An 18678-nucleotide genomic window follows, 5' to 3' on the forward strand; every position below is an offset into this window, starting at 1 on the left:
TAAGTCCAGTCCCCTAGGTTTAAGGGTAGGGGGTTTCTGCATCCCAACACATTGTTAAGACAAATTCCCTGCAGGAAGCAGTCTTTTTGCTCATTTGGCAAACATTACTGAATACAAAGTATATACCAGGTCTTGTGCTAGACCCTAGGATAGAATGTTGAATAAGACTATCCTGTACTCAAGGAGCTCTAGGTAGGTCTAAGCCTAGGAGAAGACACCTAAACAAAACAAAATATGAAAGTATTACAGGCAGATCCAGGGTCCTAAGACAGTATTGAAGGGGAAACCCAGGGGGGTCAAAAGGACAGAGGAATCAATTCAGCTGGCAAAGGGGAACACCACGAAAAGAGGTAATTCTCGTCTTGAGTCTCGACAATGACTCAAGAAGACAGGACTCACATGAGAAGTACAGTGAACGAGAACATAGAACCTGAAATAGCATGGCATAACTTAATGGCTGTGGTAAGAAAAATAATGATTCCCAAGGATATCCATGCCCTAATCCTCAGAACCTGTGAATATATTACCTCACATGGAAAATGGGACTTTGATGAGATTAATGTTAAGGACCCTGAGATGCGGAGATTAGCCTTAATTATCTAAGTGGGCCCAGTATACTCACATGGGTCTTTAAAAGTAGAAGAGACAGAAGGCTTATGTTGGAGAGGTAAGTGTAAGAATTCGACCCACAACTGCCAGCTCTACAGATGAAGGAAGGGAACCATGAGCCACAGAATGCAGGTGCTTCTAGAAAGTAGAAAAGGCAAGGAAACAGATTCTCCCCTAGAATATCCAGGAAGGAAGACAGCCTTGTCAACACCTTGATTTTACCCAATGAGACCTGTCCTGAACTTCTGACCTATAAAACTATAAGATAATAAATAAATCTGTGTTTCAAGGTTTTCAACCACTAATTTTGTGGCACTTTTTCATGGCACCATTCAATGGAAAATGAATACCAGAATCTGTAAGTACTTCAAGATTGCTGAAGCAGTGGCAATCTATGGGACAAATCGAAAAGAAAAGGTCATTTGGAAGGTCTTTACCACTAACTTATTCCATAACCTTTATCAAGTTAAATCGCACACCCATTCATTCACCCACTCACTAACTCACTTATTCATCCAACAAACATTTTTAGCTTCACATAGAAGACTGTTTCATCTGGGTCTCAAGTGAAGGAAAAGTTAAGAGTTTACCAGGGACAAAGGTGCGTCTTTAGGTTTCAAGAGGTGGCATGACATGGCGTAAGTACATCAGAGCTTTGTCACTTATTATTTGGTTTTCTGACCTAGGGCAAGTTCCTTCAAACTCTCTAAGCTTCAGTTTCCCACTTGTAAAACGGAGAAAATCGTAACGTTTCCCTCACACACTTGTTAAGTGGATCAAATGAGATCATAGATGGGAAAATACTTTGGAAGTACAGGGTTTTTTGCTGTTGTTAACCAGTCGTGAATGAAAGTAAGACGTCTCTGAAATCCGATCAATAGGACCGACATAAAACTTTCCCCAGAATATTCATGTATACAATATGAAAAAAGGGGAGCATGCTTGCTCACTCCACGGCCTTACGAGACATTTACCCAGTACTCCTTGCCCACTTATTTCCTCGAAAATAAAGGTATCCAGTCACAGAGCCCTTAATTAAGTGCTAGGTCCAAAGGCTTTTGTCCAGCCAGCCCTCGACTTCCCAGACCACTTGAGAATAGTGAGGGCACACATTTCTCCTGCCTCTTAAAACACTCTCCTCCTGGGCCTGCACATCACTGTACTGCCCTGGCTCTCTCCCTCCTCCTTCTTAATTACACTCCTTCTACCTCTTCACTGGTTCCTCTTCCTCCTCCCACTTCCCCTCCACAGACATTTGCTCAGGTTCAATCCTTCACCCCTTTAATCTGTTCTTTTACTCAGAGAATTCATCCACTTAGGTGACTTTAAGCAAATGTTTCCAGGCAGATGAACTTCCAAACATGTCTTTTTAGTCTTAAATCTCTCATCTGCACTTCAATCCCACATCTCCGATTGTCTGTTGGACATTTCTGCCTAAGAGAGTTTACGTCAGAGCAAAATCCAAGAGATGCTGACTAAAATGGGAATACAAGGAGAAAACTCCCAACTGGGGTGCATAAGAAATGGCACTAAATTCTGACTTAAAAGAGGTGAGTTTGAGCAGATGGCAGAACCCATAGAAATGCTCCAATAAAATAAAGGCACATATGGCTGGGGTCCAGGGCACAATGACAGTCTGTCTGCTAACCAGGAAAGAACGCTGCCCCAAGAGACCTGGGTTCTCATTGCATTGCTAGTGCTAACCTCGCTAAGTGGCCCTGGATAAGTCACTTCATCTTCCTGGGTCTTAGTTTCCTTCTTTACAAATTCAAGTAGCTAAATGGATTTAGAAGTGTTACAACATTGACATTTATAGAATTCAGAAATGGATAACAAAAATTAAAAGATCTCAACAGTAAACAAAGAATACAATTCACAAAGAAAAGAAGAGAGTGCCTATAAACACTTCATTCTATGCAGCAAATGAAAAACAAGATGCTATTTTTACCCATTAAATTAGTAAGATTTTAAGAAAATGGCAGGAATATAAACTGGAATATTTCTAAAAGTCTAAGATTCAAAAATGAATCAGGCTAGGAGATATATATGCCCAAGAATTACCTGAAATAAGGCCTCAGTTAAGCTGAAGTGGACAAGTTCTTTGGGTAGGTACTCTAAAGTCCCTTCTGTTTGGGGAAAGGGACAAGGACTGAAGAAAGAGAGAAGGGCAAGAAACAGGATATACAAAGCTAGAAAGAGCCATGGAGGGAATCCTTGACCCTGTCGTTTTCACTGATTTGATGAACATATCCTGAGCTGCTGCTATATGCCACACTAATGCTTGAAAAGCACTGGTGAATAAAATAGCATGGTCCTGCAGGCACAGAGCTGCGATTTAGCAAATAAAAGACAAAGAAGCCAAAAAATGAGTTAATTATAAAGTCAGAGAAGGCATATGAAAGAAATAAACATATAAAATAACACAGAATGGGCAACAGGTTCAGTGCCATTTATGTCAACAGAAAAGAGAGTAATCAATGGTCTCAAGTTCACAGTTCTGGGAAGATGAGAAATGAGACAAGAGTATTGGATCTGGGTAGAAAGAAATCACTCGTGTCCTGTGAGGAAAGAACAGTGGTGTAGGAGAAGCCAGGATGGAAAGGGTTTAATGAAGGAATGGGAGGGGCGGGAATGGGAGTTGTGAATGCGTATCAATCATTTTTAAAGGAATTTGGCTATAAAAGAGAAACAGGTGCCTGGAAGACGCAGCAGACAGTTAAAGGGGAAGATCTGAGTGTGTCTGAGGGCAGACAGAATGCGCTGGAGGAGAGGGCAACAAAGCGAAAGGCATGTTGGCATCCTCATTCCCTGTCACTTCCACAGTCAGTCCCTGCTAAGTCCAGTCCGTTCGCCCAGACCAGGTTCCCTCTATGAACCTGTCACTCCGCAGGCTGGCTTCTCTCCTGTTCCAAAAGTCAGAACTTTCTTCCATCCCACATTTCTTTTCTGATACTGCTGCCTCTCTTTCCTTTCAATACAAAAATTTTTTAAAGGGCCGGTTTCATTTCCTTACTTCTTCCTTACTCTTCCCGTTTCTGCTCCTAACCTTGCCTTTGAAGCTGTTTTCATCAAAACTGTTAATGACCTTACTTTGCAAAATCTAACATGCAATTTTTAGATTTAGCTTATTTGGCCCTTTGACAACAATGGACGTACTGACACTCCCCCCCCCCCCCCCCAGCAAATCCAGCAAATGCCCACTCCTTCCCACTGCATGACAGCATTCCCTCCTGTTTTCCTGGTCACACCTTCTCAGTTTCCTTCTCCAAGTCTCTTAAATACTGGTGTGCCTCAGGATTTTGGACTTGGCTCTTAGCTTTTCTTATATACTCTCCCCGGGCAAGCTTATTATTGGTTGCCTCAGTTTCTAGCTATATGCTGATGATGACTCTCAAGTGTATATTTATAGTCTCCCCTTAGCTTCAGCCTTGTACATCCAACATCTTGTTGGACATTTCCTCTTGGATGCCCCACAGTATATCAAATACAGTAAGTCTAAAATGGAACTTGTTATTCCCCCCATCTCTATGGTAATAAGTGGTACTGCCATCCACCAATTTGCCCATATGAGAAGTCTGGGCCTCAACCTTCATTCTTTTATCTTCATTCCCAACATCCAATCAATGTCTACATCCTTCGGATTTTAATCTCTTGATTCCAACCAAACTCCTCCATACCCACAATGACTATCCGATCCAGGTCACTCTCATTTCTCACCCAGACATTTCAATTGCATCTTAACTGGCCTCCCTGCCTCTAGGTTTGCTTTTCTCCAACACTCTTCTGGTAGACAGATTTCCCTAAAACGCAAATCTGAATATGTCACTCCTCCATTCAAAACACTTCGATGCAACCACTTTTTATCCTTAAGAACTCAGGCTTTACGATGGACTAAAGCTACCCTTGCACTGCAATATACTAGATAAATTCTGGACAAAAGTCACTTCATTCCCTCAAAAAAAGTAGACAGAGGCTAAAGAAGTAGGGTTATCCTAAGGGGTGATGTCAACAGCGATGTTACTAAAATACTTAGCTTCGGGCCCATGGTGAAGTGGGAGAGTTAACCGGTTAGTTGGACTCTGATACTGGGCTGGGATCTTTGCAAGGTGTGCTAAAGTATTCCAGGTAAGAAGTGGTCCTTGACTACTGGCAGAAAGGAAAAAAAAAAAAGTAAATCCCCTCTAGAGATAAGCTCCAACTTAACCCCACAGAATTTCCAAGGATTAAAAGAAAAGAATGAGCTCACAATTAAACATCAACGAGCACATGGAAAGGCAAGCACCATAAGACTTAGAAGAAACAAAGATTTAAACCCCCAAGGACTATAAATATTAGAATAGTCAGATGAAGTATACAGAAGAACCATACATTAATATTTAAAGAAATCAAAGGCACTATCACAAGGATATACAAACAATATTTAAAAGAGACAGATTGGGGGGAAATTTTATAAAAATGTAAAACAGTTTTTGAAACAAAAAACTCAGTGAATGGGTTCAACAGCTGATTAGAGTGAGCTGAAGAGAGAATTAATGACTTGGAAGATATATATCTGAAGAAATTTACTGGAATTCTATGGGATAAGGAGATAGGGTTATGACAGACAAGCTAAGGGGTATGGAAAATAAAAGGTCTAAACATACTTCTAATTGTAGAATCCAAAAATGAAGGAATAATGAAAGAGAAGCACTTTGGGGGCGTCTGGGTGGCTCAGTTGGTTGAGCATCCAACTTCAGCTCAGGTCATCTCATGGTTCATGAGTCTGAGCCCCACACTGGGCTCTCTGTTGTTAACAGAGCCCACTTTAGATACTCTGTCCCCATTTCTCTCTGCCCCTCCCCTGCTTGCACTTTCTCTCTCTCAAAAATAAACAAACATAAAAAAAAAAAAAAAAAGAAATACATATTGTGGTAGCCAATCTACTAATAGCCTCCAAAGATCCTTACCTCTTGGTGTTCATAACCTGTATGCAGTTGCCTCCCAAAGTTTACCTGGGTTGGTCTCGGTGACAGAAGCGATACCTTGTCACTTCCAAGATTAGGTAACGAAACATGCTGTGGCATCCATCTTGGTTGTTCTCTCTTGGGTCTCTTGTTCTGGGTAAGTCAGCTGCCGTGTCATAAGCAGCCATAAGAAGAGGCCCATGTGATGAGGAACTGAGGCCTCCTGCCAGCAGTTCAGTGAATGAGCCATCGTGAGATCCTCAAGCCCTGGTGAAACTTTCAGATGACTGCAGCCCCAGCCAACAGCTTGACTGCAACCTCTTAAGAGACCGTGAGCCAAAACCACCCAAATAAGCAGCTTCCAGATTCCTGACCCTCAGAAAAACTATGTGAGATAACAAAAGCTTAAGCTGCTAAATTTGGGGGTGATTTTTACACAGGGATAGACAACTAATACACACACTAAGACCGAACAGGCTTACAAAGAGCCTCTTCCATCTGGTCCAGACTGCCTCTCCAGTTTCATTTCTTGCCACACTTTCCCGTTTATTACATTTCACACACACCAAACTTTTAGTTTCTGGAATGCATCATGTTCTCTCCCCCCTCCAGTCCTCTGTAAAGCGCACATGTTACCCACTATCTAACACATTCTTCAACACCTTCTTCTCTACTCCCAATGCATATACTCCTTTGGCTAGCTTCTACCCATCATCAGAGCACTCATCACACTGTATGATAAACTCTTATTAAACCGTCTGTCCTTCCATTAGACTGCAGGATCCAAAAAGGAGAGGACAATATCTGTCTCCTTTATTATTACGCCAGCGCAGTTCCTAGCACAAAGTAGTCAGTAAATATTTGTCCCTTTTAGCCCACAGGATATGGACAGGCAGGAGGCTAAAGGTAGAAGAATGGAGACATTTTCAAGGCAATGATCCAAATGAATCTTCAGCCTAGTAACTGAAGTAACTACAAAGGAACCAAGAAACCCCTATATTCCATACAACCTCAGGTTTAGGGAGGGCTTAGGGTAAGGTCAGGAATCAAAAGTTGGATAATTTCCAGCTCCTCCTAAGTTAAGCCTCCTTGTTATGGTTTCATTATGATCCTTGAATTGAAATCTATGAACATCAGACACATCCATTCTTAAAAGCACACTCGCAATTGTACTCAAAGGACAAATCATTTTTTTTTAATTGATCTCTGTGCCCAATGTGGGGCTTGAACTCACAACCCTAAGATCAAGAGTCACCTGCTCTACTGACTGATCCAGCCAGGCACCCCATAAACAGAAATATATATTTTTAAATGATCATCTGTTCTGTGTGTGTGGGACAATTCCAGCCTATTCCGTTGATATTTATGATCTGAGCAGAAATGGCATTTGTGGTGTGTGCCTAAATATGAACATACACATACACATGTACATACATACATGTCACAAAATATTAATCACTAGTACCCTCTACTGGTGGAAATACCTTATCGGCTCATATGAATGGTCTTATTGCCCTCTAGTGACCACGACTTATAAAGAGAAAATCCAGCAGCAGATGGGAGAATCTCCTTGGCTGTAATGATGGGGTTTTATGTTCTTTAAGCATCTAATTTTCTCAGATTCTGGTTTATATTACAGGGGTGCAACTCTCGAGACTCTTGGGGGGCCCTCTGGGGGATTCCACACAGCTCTTGCCAGCTGTTAGCGCCAGTCTGAAGCTGCTCTCTCTTTTGCTTCCCATGAACAAGAGGTCAAGGGGAGGCAGAGAAGGCATTGGTTGCACTGGCGAGGGCAAGAACAGCAGCTGTGAATGACTACCCTGGACTCCCTAGGGAGCTGGGAGCAGCTTGAGGAACACATGTTGGCCCTCCCTTACATATTATTCACAGTTGTGTAGTGTACTAAAATGGCAATTCAACGTAGTCCCTGACTTACCTTTTAAACATCTCAATGCTGTAATAAAGGATGTCGCAGCAAATGTTGCCATCATTTTGTTTTTACAAACCACACTCTGCAAGTTATTTCTGCTCAAGACAGAAAAGCTAAGATTTAACTGTCAAGATTTAGCGGAAATGTCATCTCTTCTATGAAATCTTTTCTGAATTCCCCAGATGTAGGTGACTGCTCTGTCCTTTGTGCCAGCAGGTACCTTGTACAGAGTACAATGATATCCAGGATACTCTTCATATGTTTTTATTTATAACCTATAATATTTTCTGCTCCTCATTGCCTATACGCTTGTTTCTCCTACCAAACCTCAAGTTCCTTGAGGTGACGAACCATGTCTCATTCATTTCTACACACCTTGCATCAAACGCGCTCAAAATGTTATCCCTAGATCACTGCTGGTTACCAGTCTATGAGGTAAGTACAGAAACTGAAGTATGCATTAAGAAACTTTAATAGCAATTTGACAGAGTAATTCTGTATCCGTTGAATCTAAAAAAAAAAAAAAAAAAAAAAAAAAAGGAAGAAGAAGAAGAAGTGGGGCTTGTATTTTGTATATTTTAATTTTATTTTTCTGGAAATTTTTATTATGTGTTATAGAAGTATTGGTCTGCAACCAATGGAGAATTTTTTAAACAATGGTCCTTCACCACGGACAGTCTGAGAGGCACTGATATGATAGATAACTTAATGTTTGAGGCAGGGAGGAGAGGAAGAAGAGACAAAATATAAGTACTTTTCATAAAATTCAGAAGAACATACCTATCCTTGTTGATTTTAACACTTCCCTGGAGGGTATTTTCTTCTTTAATTCTCGTAAAGCTTCAACTAGATTCTCTCTGGTCTGACCAGGAAGCTCCAACGTAGTTTTCCACCTTTTTATGTCTTCTATAACCACAACTCTCTGGGAAAAAGAAAAGTCATTTGGAAATGGAACATTTTCATTAGAAAAACATCTGCCTTCACCTGAGTTAATGGGGCTCCTATTGACATATGAATTATTGATTATGACCTGAACCAAAGCACAGTACATGATGGCCCCAAATGATGGGTAATTGCTTAAAAGCAGGTCCCGCTTACTGCAAATCAGGAAGAGAGTTACATCTATTAGGAAAAGTGCAAGTTTTAATCTAACCATGTCAGACACTGCTGGGCACTTAGCAGAGAGAGGCAATAAGGATGAGAAGAAAAGAAAAATGATACTAAGGTGAATCAACCTTATAGCTCACTTAAGTGTCTTCATTCACAGGCAAGGACAGAAAGCAAAGAAGCCATAAAGGCATATTTATTTCAACAATAAAAAGCATACTTCAACAGCTCCCCACTTCCTAGATGATAAAAGTCAAAGTCTCTTGTTTGAAAAGTTTTTAAAACTCTGAAACACATAATAAGGTACAGAGTAACTATTTATAACTGAAAAAAGTTAACATTTTGCCATTTCCCATAAAATAACAAAACATTCTAAAGTTTGTCTCCTTACACCCTTCACTAAACTCATTTCTCTCCTGTTTCTAAGAGAAATCACCACCTTCAAGTTGATATGCATCTCTCCATTTGGTGTAAAATATGAACACTTAAGGAATCTGGGTGAAGGGGATGAGGAAGTTCCTTGCACTCTGCTGCAACTTTTTCGTAGTTCTGAAGTTATTTCAGCTAAGAATTAAAAAAATTAAACTGAAAGACAAAATAATAAAGTTGCTTTCATAATTACAAAAAAAATACTGTCTTGGATGGTTATTTCCCCGGGGAGGTAGGCCCAATTAGGGAAAGGAAGGGGGCACAGAGGGCTTCTGGGATTCTGGTAATGTTCTGTTTCTTGATCTGGATACTGGTGACACAGGTGTGTTCACTTTGTGAAAATCTGTCAAGATGCACATTCATGATTTGTTCACTTTTCTATATACAGGTTATAGTTCAATAAAAAGCAACAACAACAAAATCTCAATTTCCTTCCCTGGCTGGGGTCTGCTTCCAACCTAGCAGCCCATGGTGGGAGAGGTCTGACTCCTCTCCCCATTTTGCTTCCCCTTCCCCCATCTGCTTGTTTGCTTTGGCCTCTGACCCTTCCAGGTTTGAAGCTGGGAAAAGGAGGAGAGGTAAGGGACACGAAAAGCCTTCTCCTCTTTTGTGATACTACACTAGTCCGGTTTTAGTGTGCTCTCTAGACTTGGCAGATTCGGAAAGCAGACTCTTTTTTCTTTTGAGGTGTTTCTGTGGTTCCTCGGAGAGCCCCCATTGTGGAGACCTCACTTGCCATCCCTGTGGTGTTGGCAATGCCTCTTCTAGCCAGCCACTTCCAACTCCCCGCAAGCTCCCAGTTTTCGGCAAACCACTTTACACACACTCTCTGTGGGGGTCCCACTGACCTTCCAATGATCCTTGTGAACTTAACCCCTTTAAATCAACTCCAGGCCAGCTCGCATTTTTTCTGCTATATCCTCATCTTTGCCCTGAAGAATTCTAAGGGTTAACAGCCTTCCCATTCAGCCACTCTCTGTTTTTAGTCTTTCCCAGGCACAGATCTGGTCTCTGTGTCCACCAGATCCAGGTACAGAGGTCAAGTTCTCCAAGTGAAAATATCACAGCCCTCCCACTATATCCATGGGAACTCTCCTCTCTTCTTTTAATTTCAACCTTCTTTATGGCCTAGAGTAGGTGATGGGTTCGGGATTCCGAAACTGGTCTTCATGTACCGCCTTCACAATTTCTTCATAGTCTAGAATCTCATCTGGGAACACTTTGCTTTGTTCTCAGCCTTGGGGTGCTTTAGCCAGAAGGGAGACAAGTTTTTTGTTATGATCTGCTACAATACAAAACAATACTGTCAGTGGTATATGGTATGCAAAATAAAGAAATGAAGCCAGTTAAGGGGATATTTTCAATAGGAAGAAGATGTAAAGTATAAATATCGTATCATTCTGCAAAAGGCTTTTTTTCACTCAATATATTTTCTCCATTCACTCATACTCATATACATAAACCCAGTTGATCCACTTAATAGTAATGGATAGTATTCCATTATTTTTACACACAAATGTCTCAGAATTTTAAAATCTATTCCCCTAATGGATATTTAGGGTCACCCCACCCAACATTCTTCCTGTTGTAAACACTGCTAGGATGAACTCCTGCCTGTGACATATTCAATACCGTCTTCCATCCCTTGCCTTTTAACTTTTCTGGGTCATTATGCTTTAAATAGCCTATGGTTGCTTTATTTTGCCCCCATTCCCCATCCAATCTGAGAATCTCTATCTTTTAACAGGCATGGTTAAGCCACTCGCATTTATTATGATTACTGATATAACTGGATATACTTCCTCTTTGCTTCTTTTACTTTTCCTTTCTTATCTTTGATGCTAACAGCTTGAGTTTTCTTTGATCTTTTCTTTACGGTTGGCAAATTATACATTCTATTTCTATCATTATAGTGTTCGTTATTATACTTTTTAAGACATATGCTCTATGAAATCTGTATCAGTATCCTCCTCACAAGCTTCGGCTTCAGAAATCCCTACTAGAAATATAAATGACTTGTCTATCTTTTCGTGTACCTTAACTGTTCTTTCATATTTTTCTCTATTTCTCTGGAATGAATTCTAAGTGATTTCCTCGCCTCAAGTTTCCAATCCACTATTTCTCTCTGTAGCTATGGCTTGTCTACTTTTAACCTGTTCCATGTCTCCATCAAGGAATAATCTTTTCATCGGACAACTTAATATTTTCCTCAAAATCTGCCCAATTTCTTTTCATAGTCTTTTGTTTTTTTCTTACAGTATCTCATCTTTTCTTTATAAAATTCACATATTTAAGATCTCTTTCAGGTTGTGCTCTTATTGCCACTTCTTGGGGTAGAAAGGCTATTATTTATCTCTATCTCTATCTCCTTCTCCCTCTGGGTAATTTTGACCATAAGTTCATCTTTAATGGAGACTATTTCCATGGGAATCTGGTGTCCTAGGGTGTGAGGCGTTTTAACAGGAAATCTCACATTTGCCTTGGCCAAAGCCTCTGGATTTCTCTGATCTATGCCAGTTATGTTCACTTTTTTCCTGCTTTGCTAAGAGTGTAAATTTAAAACCACGCATAGTAGTAAGTATGGGGTTCTAATTTATTATAGTCAATTCTTTTTCCATCCAAAACCCCTGAGAAGATCATCATTTTCATGCTATTGCCTTGGACTAGTGGATGGAATTTTTCTAGTTCATTTTTCACAAACATGGTAGACCTGTTTTGGCTCCCAGCTTGAAGTGGGAATTATTAGCCTGAGGCCTTAGGCCCCACACTGGCCCTAAAACTTCACACCCCAAACATTGTATCTAGTTTCATAAAACTGTTCAGCTTCAGCCCCCACTTAAAGCTTAGGGTTTGAATTTCCTCTCTCTTTCTGGCATCTGAAGATTTCTCGTTCTTGCTTTCAAGCTCAGCTCTGTATTAGAGACTTTTTATCTAGCATTTCTACATGGTTAGAATGAGGTTAGGGATTCCACATGAGATCATTCTAGTATATGGAACTACAGAAGCCCAAACTCTAGCATGGCATAAAAGGCCTTACATGACTTGGCTCCTGACATCCTTTGCAGCTTCATAATTTGCTCCAGCTACATAGCAAACTATCTGAAGCTGCCTAAATGAATTGCAGTGTTTCACACCCTCTGCCTGGGATGCTCTTTTTTTTGCCTCAACCATATGATAAACACCTACTTACATTTTAAGACTCCTTTCGAGCATCCCGTCTTCTATGAGGCCTTTCCTGACTCTCTCCTACCAAATTTGACCACACTCCCTTTTAAGTCCTTTGTAATCTGGACACATTCCTACCACTGTATCTGCATTTTATGCACATACTTATTTATAAGGCTGTCTTCACCACTGACTAAGCAATTTGAGGGTTGGGACAATTTATTTGTCTCTCTATTCCCTGCCACACTAGGTATTATTGAACAAGTCATCTCTACCCTCGAGGACTAAATCCAGTATAGTTTTCAGATCCGAAATTTTAGCTCAGAAATAGAAAAATCTGCAGTCAATTCCAGAACAGAATTCCACATATATCCAAGAATGTTCCTTATTTCTGTCCAAATATGGGTCTCGAAAGAGAAATTTCAAGTTATTATCTGAATTATTTAGAGGAACAAGGGAAGTGGACACAAAGTATCAAAGGGGAAGCTACAATGAGCAGTGGAAAGGTTATCACCAGAAAGACGTGCTCTCTCCTATACCATCTGGTCTTATAGTTGTGGATGGCTGAAACATCAGGTTTGACAAAACCAATTAGGGAAAATGATTCACTCATAAGCAATAACATGGAAACCATCCCACCAGAGGGGGCAGGGGACAATCTATTGGCTGCTCCATCCTACAGAAGGAGGAAAGGTTTACAGAACATTCTAAAGTGCTGAACCTAAAAGAATTCACATATTCTTGAATCTTTTAATAATAATTAAAAAAAATCTCCTATTGCAACCAATAGAGGAAATCACTTTCCCTTCAGGAAGTAAGAAGAGATTAACCAAATTAACCTCTACCATTCAAATGTATATTACACACGCTCTATTGGGTATCACTTCTACTGAATGTGATAAGGCTATGGCAAAATTACTTGTAATATACCGATAACAGAAGTACAATGGTCCCAATATCCAAGATTTTTATACCTCTTCTGCTTGACATTCAGAAACCTCCACTTTCTTAGTTCACCCTGTAGGGGGCAGACAGTGGAACCAGACTGTCTAGGTCAAATCCCAGCTCTGCCACTTAGAGCTGCATGACTTTGAGCAAGCTACTTAATCTCTCTGTGGCTTAGATTCATCTGTAAAATATAAATGATAAAAGCATCCATTTCACAGAGCTGTTATCAGAGGTTAAAGAGTTAATATATGTAAAGCACTCTGCACAATTCCTGGCCCAGAGAAACGGGCTCAATGTTAGCTGTAATCATGACCATCGCTATCATCATCACTGTTCCCAGCTCTAGTGTTACCACACAAGCCCCTCCTTTTCCACACATGAAAAGAGAACATTACTGATCAGTTTTACTATATGACATGCACAATGCTTAGCCCTTTCAATATGTATTTATCTATTTAGCTCTCATAACAACCCTGCAGGTTATAGTTATTTCTAATGTTACTGATGAGGAAACTGAGGCTTGAACATTCAGCAGATTCTTGGCATTTAAATGTGACACTGGTATGTGGGAATAAGTTACTTGGCAGAGTAGATCTCTTTAAAATACAAATTTAACTCAACTTGTTTTTAGTTTGTCATTGTGTATACATAAAGTAAGCATGTGTGCGCGGACAAAGGGAAGAGAGCAGCAAGTACTACTTATTATTAAGTGGTTATACGTCACTACTTCCCTCTACCTCGCCAAATCTTTTCAAATCTTTAAGGTGCTCTGAGCACTAAAACAGACACTGAACTCTCTCCTCTTATCTCTTAACCTTTACTGTCTAAACAACAGTTTTGTAATGGATCACGTATGATTTTCTATCATTACTTATTAATTTCTTATAATATGATCCTCCAATAGGAAGTCCCATGAGGGTTCATACTTTCATCTTAAGTTTCTTTTATGGGGGCACCTGGGTGGCTCAGTCGGTTAAGCATCCCACTTCAGCTCAGGTCATGATCTCACGATTTGAGTTCGAGCCCTGCATCAGGCTCTGTGATGACAGCTGGGAGCCTGCTCCAGATCCTGTGTCTCCCTCTCTCTCTCTCTTCCCCTCCCCCCTGCTTGTGCTCTGTCTCTCTCTCTCTCTCTCTCTCTTAAAAATAAATAAACATTGGGGCACCTGGGTGGCTCAGTCGGTTAAGCGTCCGACTTCGGCTCAGGTCATGATCTCACAGTCCGTGAGTTCGAGCCCCGCGTCGGGCTCTGTGCTGACAGCTCAGAGCCTGGAGCCTGCTTCAGATTCTGTGTCTCCCTCTCTCTCTGACCCTCCCCTGTTCATGCTCTGTCTCTCTCTGTCTCAAAAATAAATAAACATTTAAAAAAATATTTTAAATAAATAAATAAACATTTAGAAAAAAGTTTTTAATTTCTTCTATGTTCCCTGGAGTATGTAGCATAGTGCTGGGCTTGAAGTTGTTTTGTAATAATATTTGTTAAATAGTTTACTATACAGACCCTGCAAGGGCATCCCCAAATAAGAATGATTATTATTTAGTCAATAAATTTTTACATGCAGGCACTGTGTTAGGTCTTGGAGCAGAATCAGAACATAATAAGACACTGTGGTCTCAGTGCTCAGGAATTCATAGTAGACTGGGGAAAAGTACAGGTAATCTGATCATCACAACAGTAAGGTACGTGCTATGAGGATATTCGAAGAAAGTGCTGAGACAGTATTGAAGAGGGAAGGACTAATTCCCTCCAAAGGACTCAGAAAGCACTTCAACACTCACTTATTTAACCATTTAATATATGCCAAGCACTGTGACAGGAGGTAAATAAAATACCCAAGGTCCCTGTACTCATGAAACTTATAATCTAGGATTCACAAGGAAAGTCGCACTTGAGTGGGTTCACCAATGAGTAGCATTGTCTCCATAAAAAAAAAAAAAAAAAGAAGAAGAACAAAGAAAGAAAGAAAGAAAGAAAGAAAGAAAGAAAGAAAAAAAAGTTTGCCAGGAAAAGGGACCAGCATCAAGTCAAATCACTGGAGACATGAAAGAAACTAGTTTATACAGAGAACAGCAAAGAACGGGGTGTGGCTGGAATGCATTCCTGGGAATGGGGAGCCATAGGGGATGAGATGAGAAGGCTCACTGGGGCAGAACAGGGTCTCATACACAATGCCAAGGCTTTTAGTGTTTTAGTTCATTTGATCATTCAGAAAAATACACAGTGATCTTCTATGTACCAAGCCCTGTGCCAGGTACCAGGGACGCAAAAATCAGTCAGACACAGTCTTTCAAGAAGCTCAGAGTACAGTAGGATACAGTATTAAAAAAGACACAATATAGCACAAAGGAGTGCAGTGACAGGGTCATGTTTAAGATACAGGGATGGCTTAGAGAACGGAGTGATTAGATTGGCTTTCTGTCTGGGAGACAGAAGGGTGGTCAGGAAAGGCCTCGTAGTAGAGGAGACTCTTGAACTAGGTCATAGTGAATAAACTGGAGGTCATAAATTGATGATAACAGCAAACACTTGCACAAGTACTTATTATGTGCCGATCTCGGTTCCAAGCACTTTACATATATTGGCTCACTCAAACTTCAAAACTACCTTATAAAATAGATAGTTCATTAATCCCACTTTATGAAGAAAGACACAGAGAGATTAAATGACTCGCCCAAGGTCATGCAAACAGTAAGTGGCATGGCTGGGATTTAAACTTTGTTCTTTTTTTTTTTTTTTTTTCTAAATGTTTATTTTGTGAGAGAGAGTGTGTGCATGTGTGGGGCAGGGTGAGAGAGAGAGGGAGACAGAATCCCAAGCAGGTTCCATGACATCAGTGCAGAGCCTGATGCAGGGCTCGATCCCACAAACCTAGAGATCACGACGGAGCCAAAATCAAGAGTCAGAAGCTCAACTGCTTAACCAACTGAGCCACCCAGGTGCCCCCAGAGTCTGTGTTCTTAATTACCATACTATATTGCCTCCAGGACAAGAACGTAAGGCCGTTCCAGCCAAACAGGACAGCATATGCAAAGGTACAGAGGTAAGAAACAGCACACCATCTTTGGAAAATTGAGTGGTTGGCACCGGATAGAATGTAAACAAGGAGAGCAGCAGGGGATGAAGCAGGCAGATGCCAGGTCACAGAGGGCCTTGGGTGCCAAGTAAAGAAATGTCTTCATTGACAGGTAATGAGAAACAGCTGAAGGGTTAGGCAGGGAAGTCACCTGACAGATTTTCTTTTTTTTTAAGACTGATTTCTCTGGCTTCAGTGTGAAGGGGAGAATGAAAGAGAATGCCAAAGGCAGGGAGACAAGTTAACAGACCATGGCACTGCTCTAGATGAGGGATTTTTAAATTTAAAGTTGGAGATGTAGAGACGAGAAGGACTTTTAGGAGGCAGAATTGGAAATTAGATACAAGAGAGGAAAGAGTTAAGGATGGCTTCCACGTTTCTAGTCCCAGTTTCTTGGCATATGGATTTAAAAGTAAAAACAAGAGAATAAAGAACAGGTTTGAGAGAAAAGCTACTGCATTGAAGGGGAAAGTTATTCCCCATACACACTTATTATTTATTCTGATTCCATCGTCACATGACATAGTCTCATCTTCACACACAGGGACTCTCAACTGAGGCCCAAGTGGGGACACAGAGAGGAGAAGGGGCAGGTGGAGGTATATTAGAATCTGGGTGTTTGTATGTGAGTAGTTCGATTACTACCCTCCTCTTTTTCTTCCAGTCTGATACCACAATCCTGCCCACCACGTCATTGAGAATCACTATTGTATACAAGTATCCATGAACACTCTGATAAAACACAGACAGTTGAAAAATCTGATTATGCACAGAAATCCAAGACCAGGAGAGACTTTTAAAGATCATCTAGAATTCAGTAGGTCTAAACCAAGGGCTGCCTGGAAACACATGAGGGCATTTTTGCTTATCACAATGGGAGGTGCTGTTGGCATTTAGTGTCTGAAAGCCAAGGATGTTAAATGTCCCATAATTCACAGGACAGTTCCAAATCATGAAGAATTAACCTTGCCCCAAATGACAACAATGTTCCTTTGAAGAAATACTGATATGGTTCGACCCCCACATTTTACAGATGAGGACAAATTGAGATCCCAAGTAAGAAATGACTTGCTAAAGATCACCCAGCTGCACAACAGGGCCGAGAACCAAGGCTTCTGTTTATACTCCCCTGCACTGCTTTCTAATCAGGGTCTGGTAAATCCGTAGCACGTCTAGAAGAGGAGTCCAACTAAGTATGGAAGTTAAGTACTCAGAATGCTGCCTTGCTATCATAGCCCTGTGCATATTTTCTCTAGCCACAGATCCCACTCTCACCTTCAGAGACCTAGGCTGGAGCTACACATTTGGCAGTCATCACCGTGGGAAGCCGTAAGACAAATAAGGTTACCCTGGCCAAATACATAAAATGTGACGAGCCCTGGGGAGCACAAATATTAGGAGTCTGGTGGAAGAGGAGGAGCCCATTAAGGAAACTAAGAAGAAAAGGCCAGAAATGTAGAAGTTCAAGAAGGCAAAGGGAACTAATTACAACCGTTTGTTTGTTTGTAGTGAAACAATTCTTACTTGGTCATTAATTGGGTACCTATGTCCATTGATGCATTGTTGTCTATCCTGTATCTATTCCCTTGCCTCTTCTTTGCCAACAGAAATCAGACATGTCAAAGTTGCAAATAGTCTTATCAAAATAGTCTGTTTCCCAGTCTCAGCTGTAGCTGTTAAGACCATGTGATACAGTTCCAGCCAATAAGACAGGAGAGTATAGTATCATCACCCAGCCTTATTGAGTTTGTACAGAGTACACAGAATCATATTTGGTACTTTAACATTCCTAATAAACCAGAAAATCTTGCCAAAAAAAAATAATAATAATAATAACCTAGGGGGCTTGTCCTACCAGACAGCAAAACACACCATAAAGCCAAAGTAATCAGAAAAGTAACAGATATGCATGCAGGCCTTGATAAATAGAAGTCTGTATAGGTATGAAGAAAATAAATTAGGAGTGATCAGGAACCCTTTGGGGAGAAAACAGCAAGAAAGAATTCACAGGTCTTCCACAGAACTCCTCCCGCACCACCTTGCTATCACAGTCCTTTCCACATTTTCTCTGGTCCCATATCCCCTCTCACCTTAAGAGATTCAATCGTGGCCTGCTTGTAAATCTTTGCACCAGGATCTTTCTTCTGAGGGCTATTCTGGATTCTAGGCGTTCGAATGACGAATTTATCCATGCCTAGGGGACTCCCAACTACCTTCACGTGCTTGCAGCGTGTTCTGCTCAAGAAAGAGGGAAGATTCTAAAACGTCATCAAAACTGCTGTGATGTGTGCTCCTAAAGTAACACAATGGCCTTTTATATACTCTGGAAGCCTTCCTCAATTAGGAGGACTGGGGTGGAATGTACAGGAAAGAAAATTTCGTCTTGGAAAAGAAATATCTTGCTATGAACTGAAATTGTATATAACGATCAGTCTAATTCCTGAGTTAGGAGGTGCCTAGCTTCAGAAGTGCA

At 40.8% G+C, this 18678-nt stretch overlaps 1 protein-coding gene across 10 annotated transcripts in view; it reads right to left on the minus strand.

Moving 5' to 3' along the window:
• Nucleotides 1–18678, minus strand: part of TCEANC2 (transcription elongation factor A N-terminal and central domain containing 2) — a 68686-nt gene that overhangs the window by 49431 nt on the left and 577 nt on the right. For all 10 annotated transcript variants that reach the window (XR_007154926.1, XR_007154928.1, XR_007154925.1 and 7 more), the window contains exons 2-3: nt 18296–18440; nt 8263–8404 (exon numbers count right to left, since the gene is read on the minus strand). Coding sequence is in view for 2 of the 10 variants with exons in the window: in XM_047871923.1 (XP_047727879.1) it covers nt 8263–8404; nt 18296–18397 (244 nt within the window). In the remaining 8 variants the exon portion in view is untranslated. The remainder of the gene's footprint in view (nt 1–8262; nt 8405–18295; nt 18441–18678) is intronic.

Source organism: Prionailurus viverrinus, chromosome C1 (assembly GCF_022837055.1).
Source record: "Prionailurus viverrinus isolate Anna chromosome C1, UM_Priviv_1.0, whole genome shotgun sequence".
In the NCBI taxonomy this organism is placed as follows: domain Eukaryota; kingdom Metazoa; phylum Chordata; class Mammalia; order Carnivora; family Felidae; genus Prionailurus; species Prionailurus viverrinus.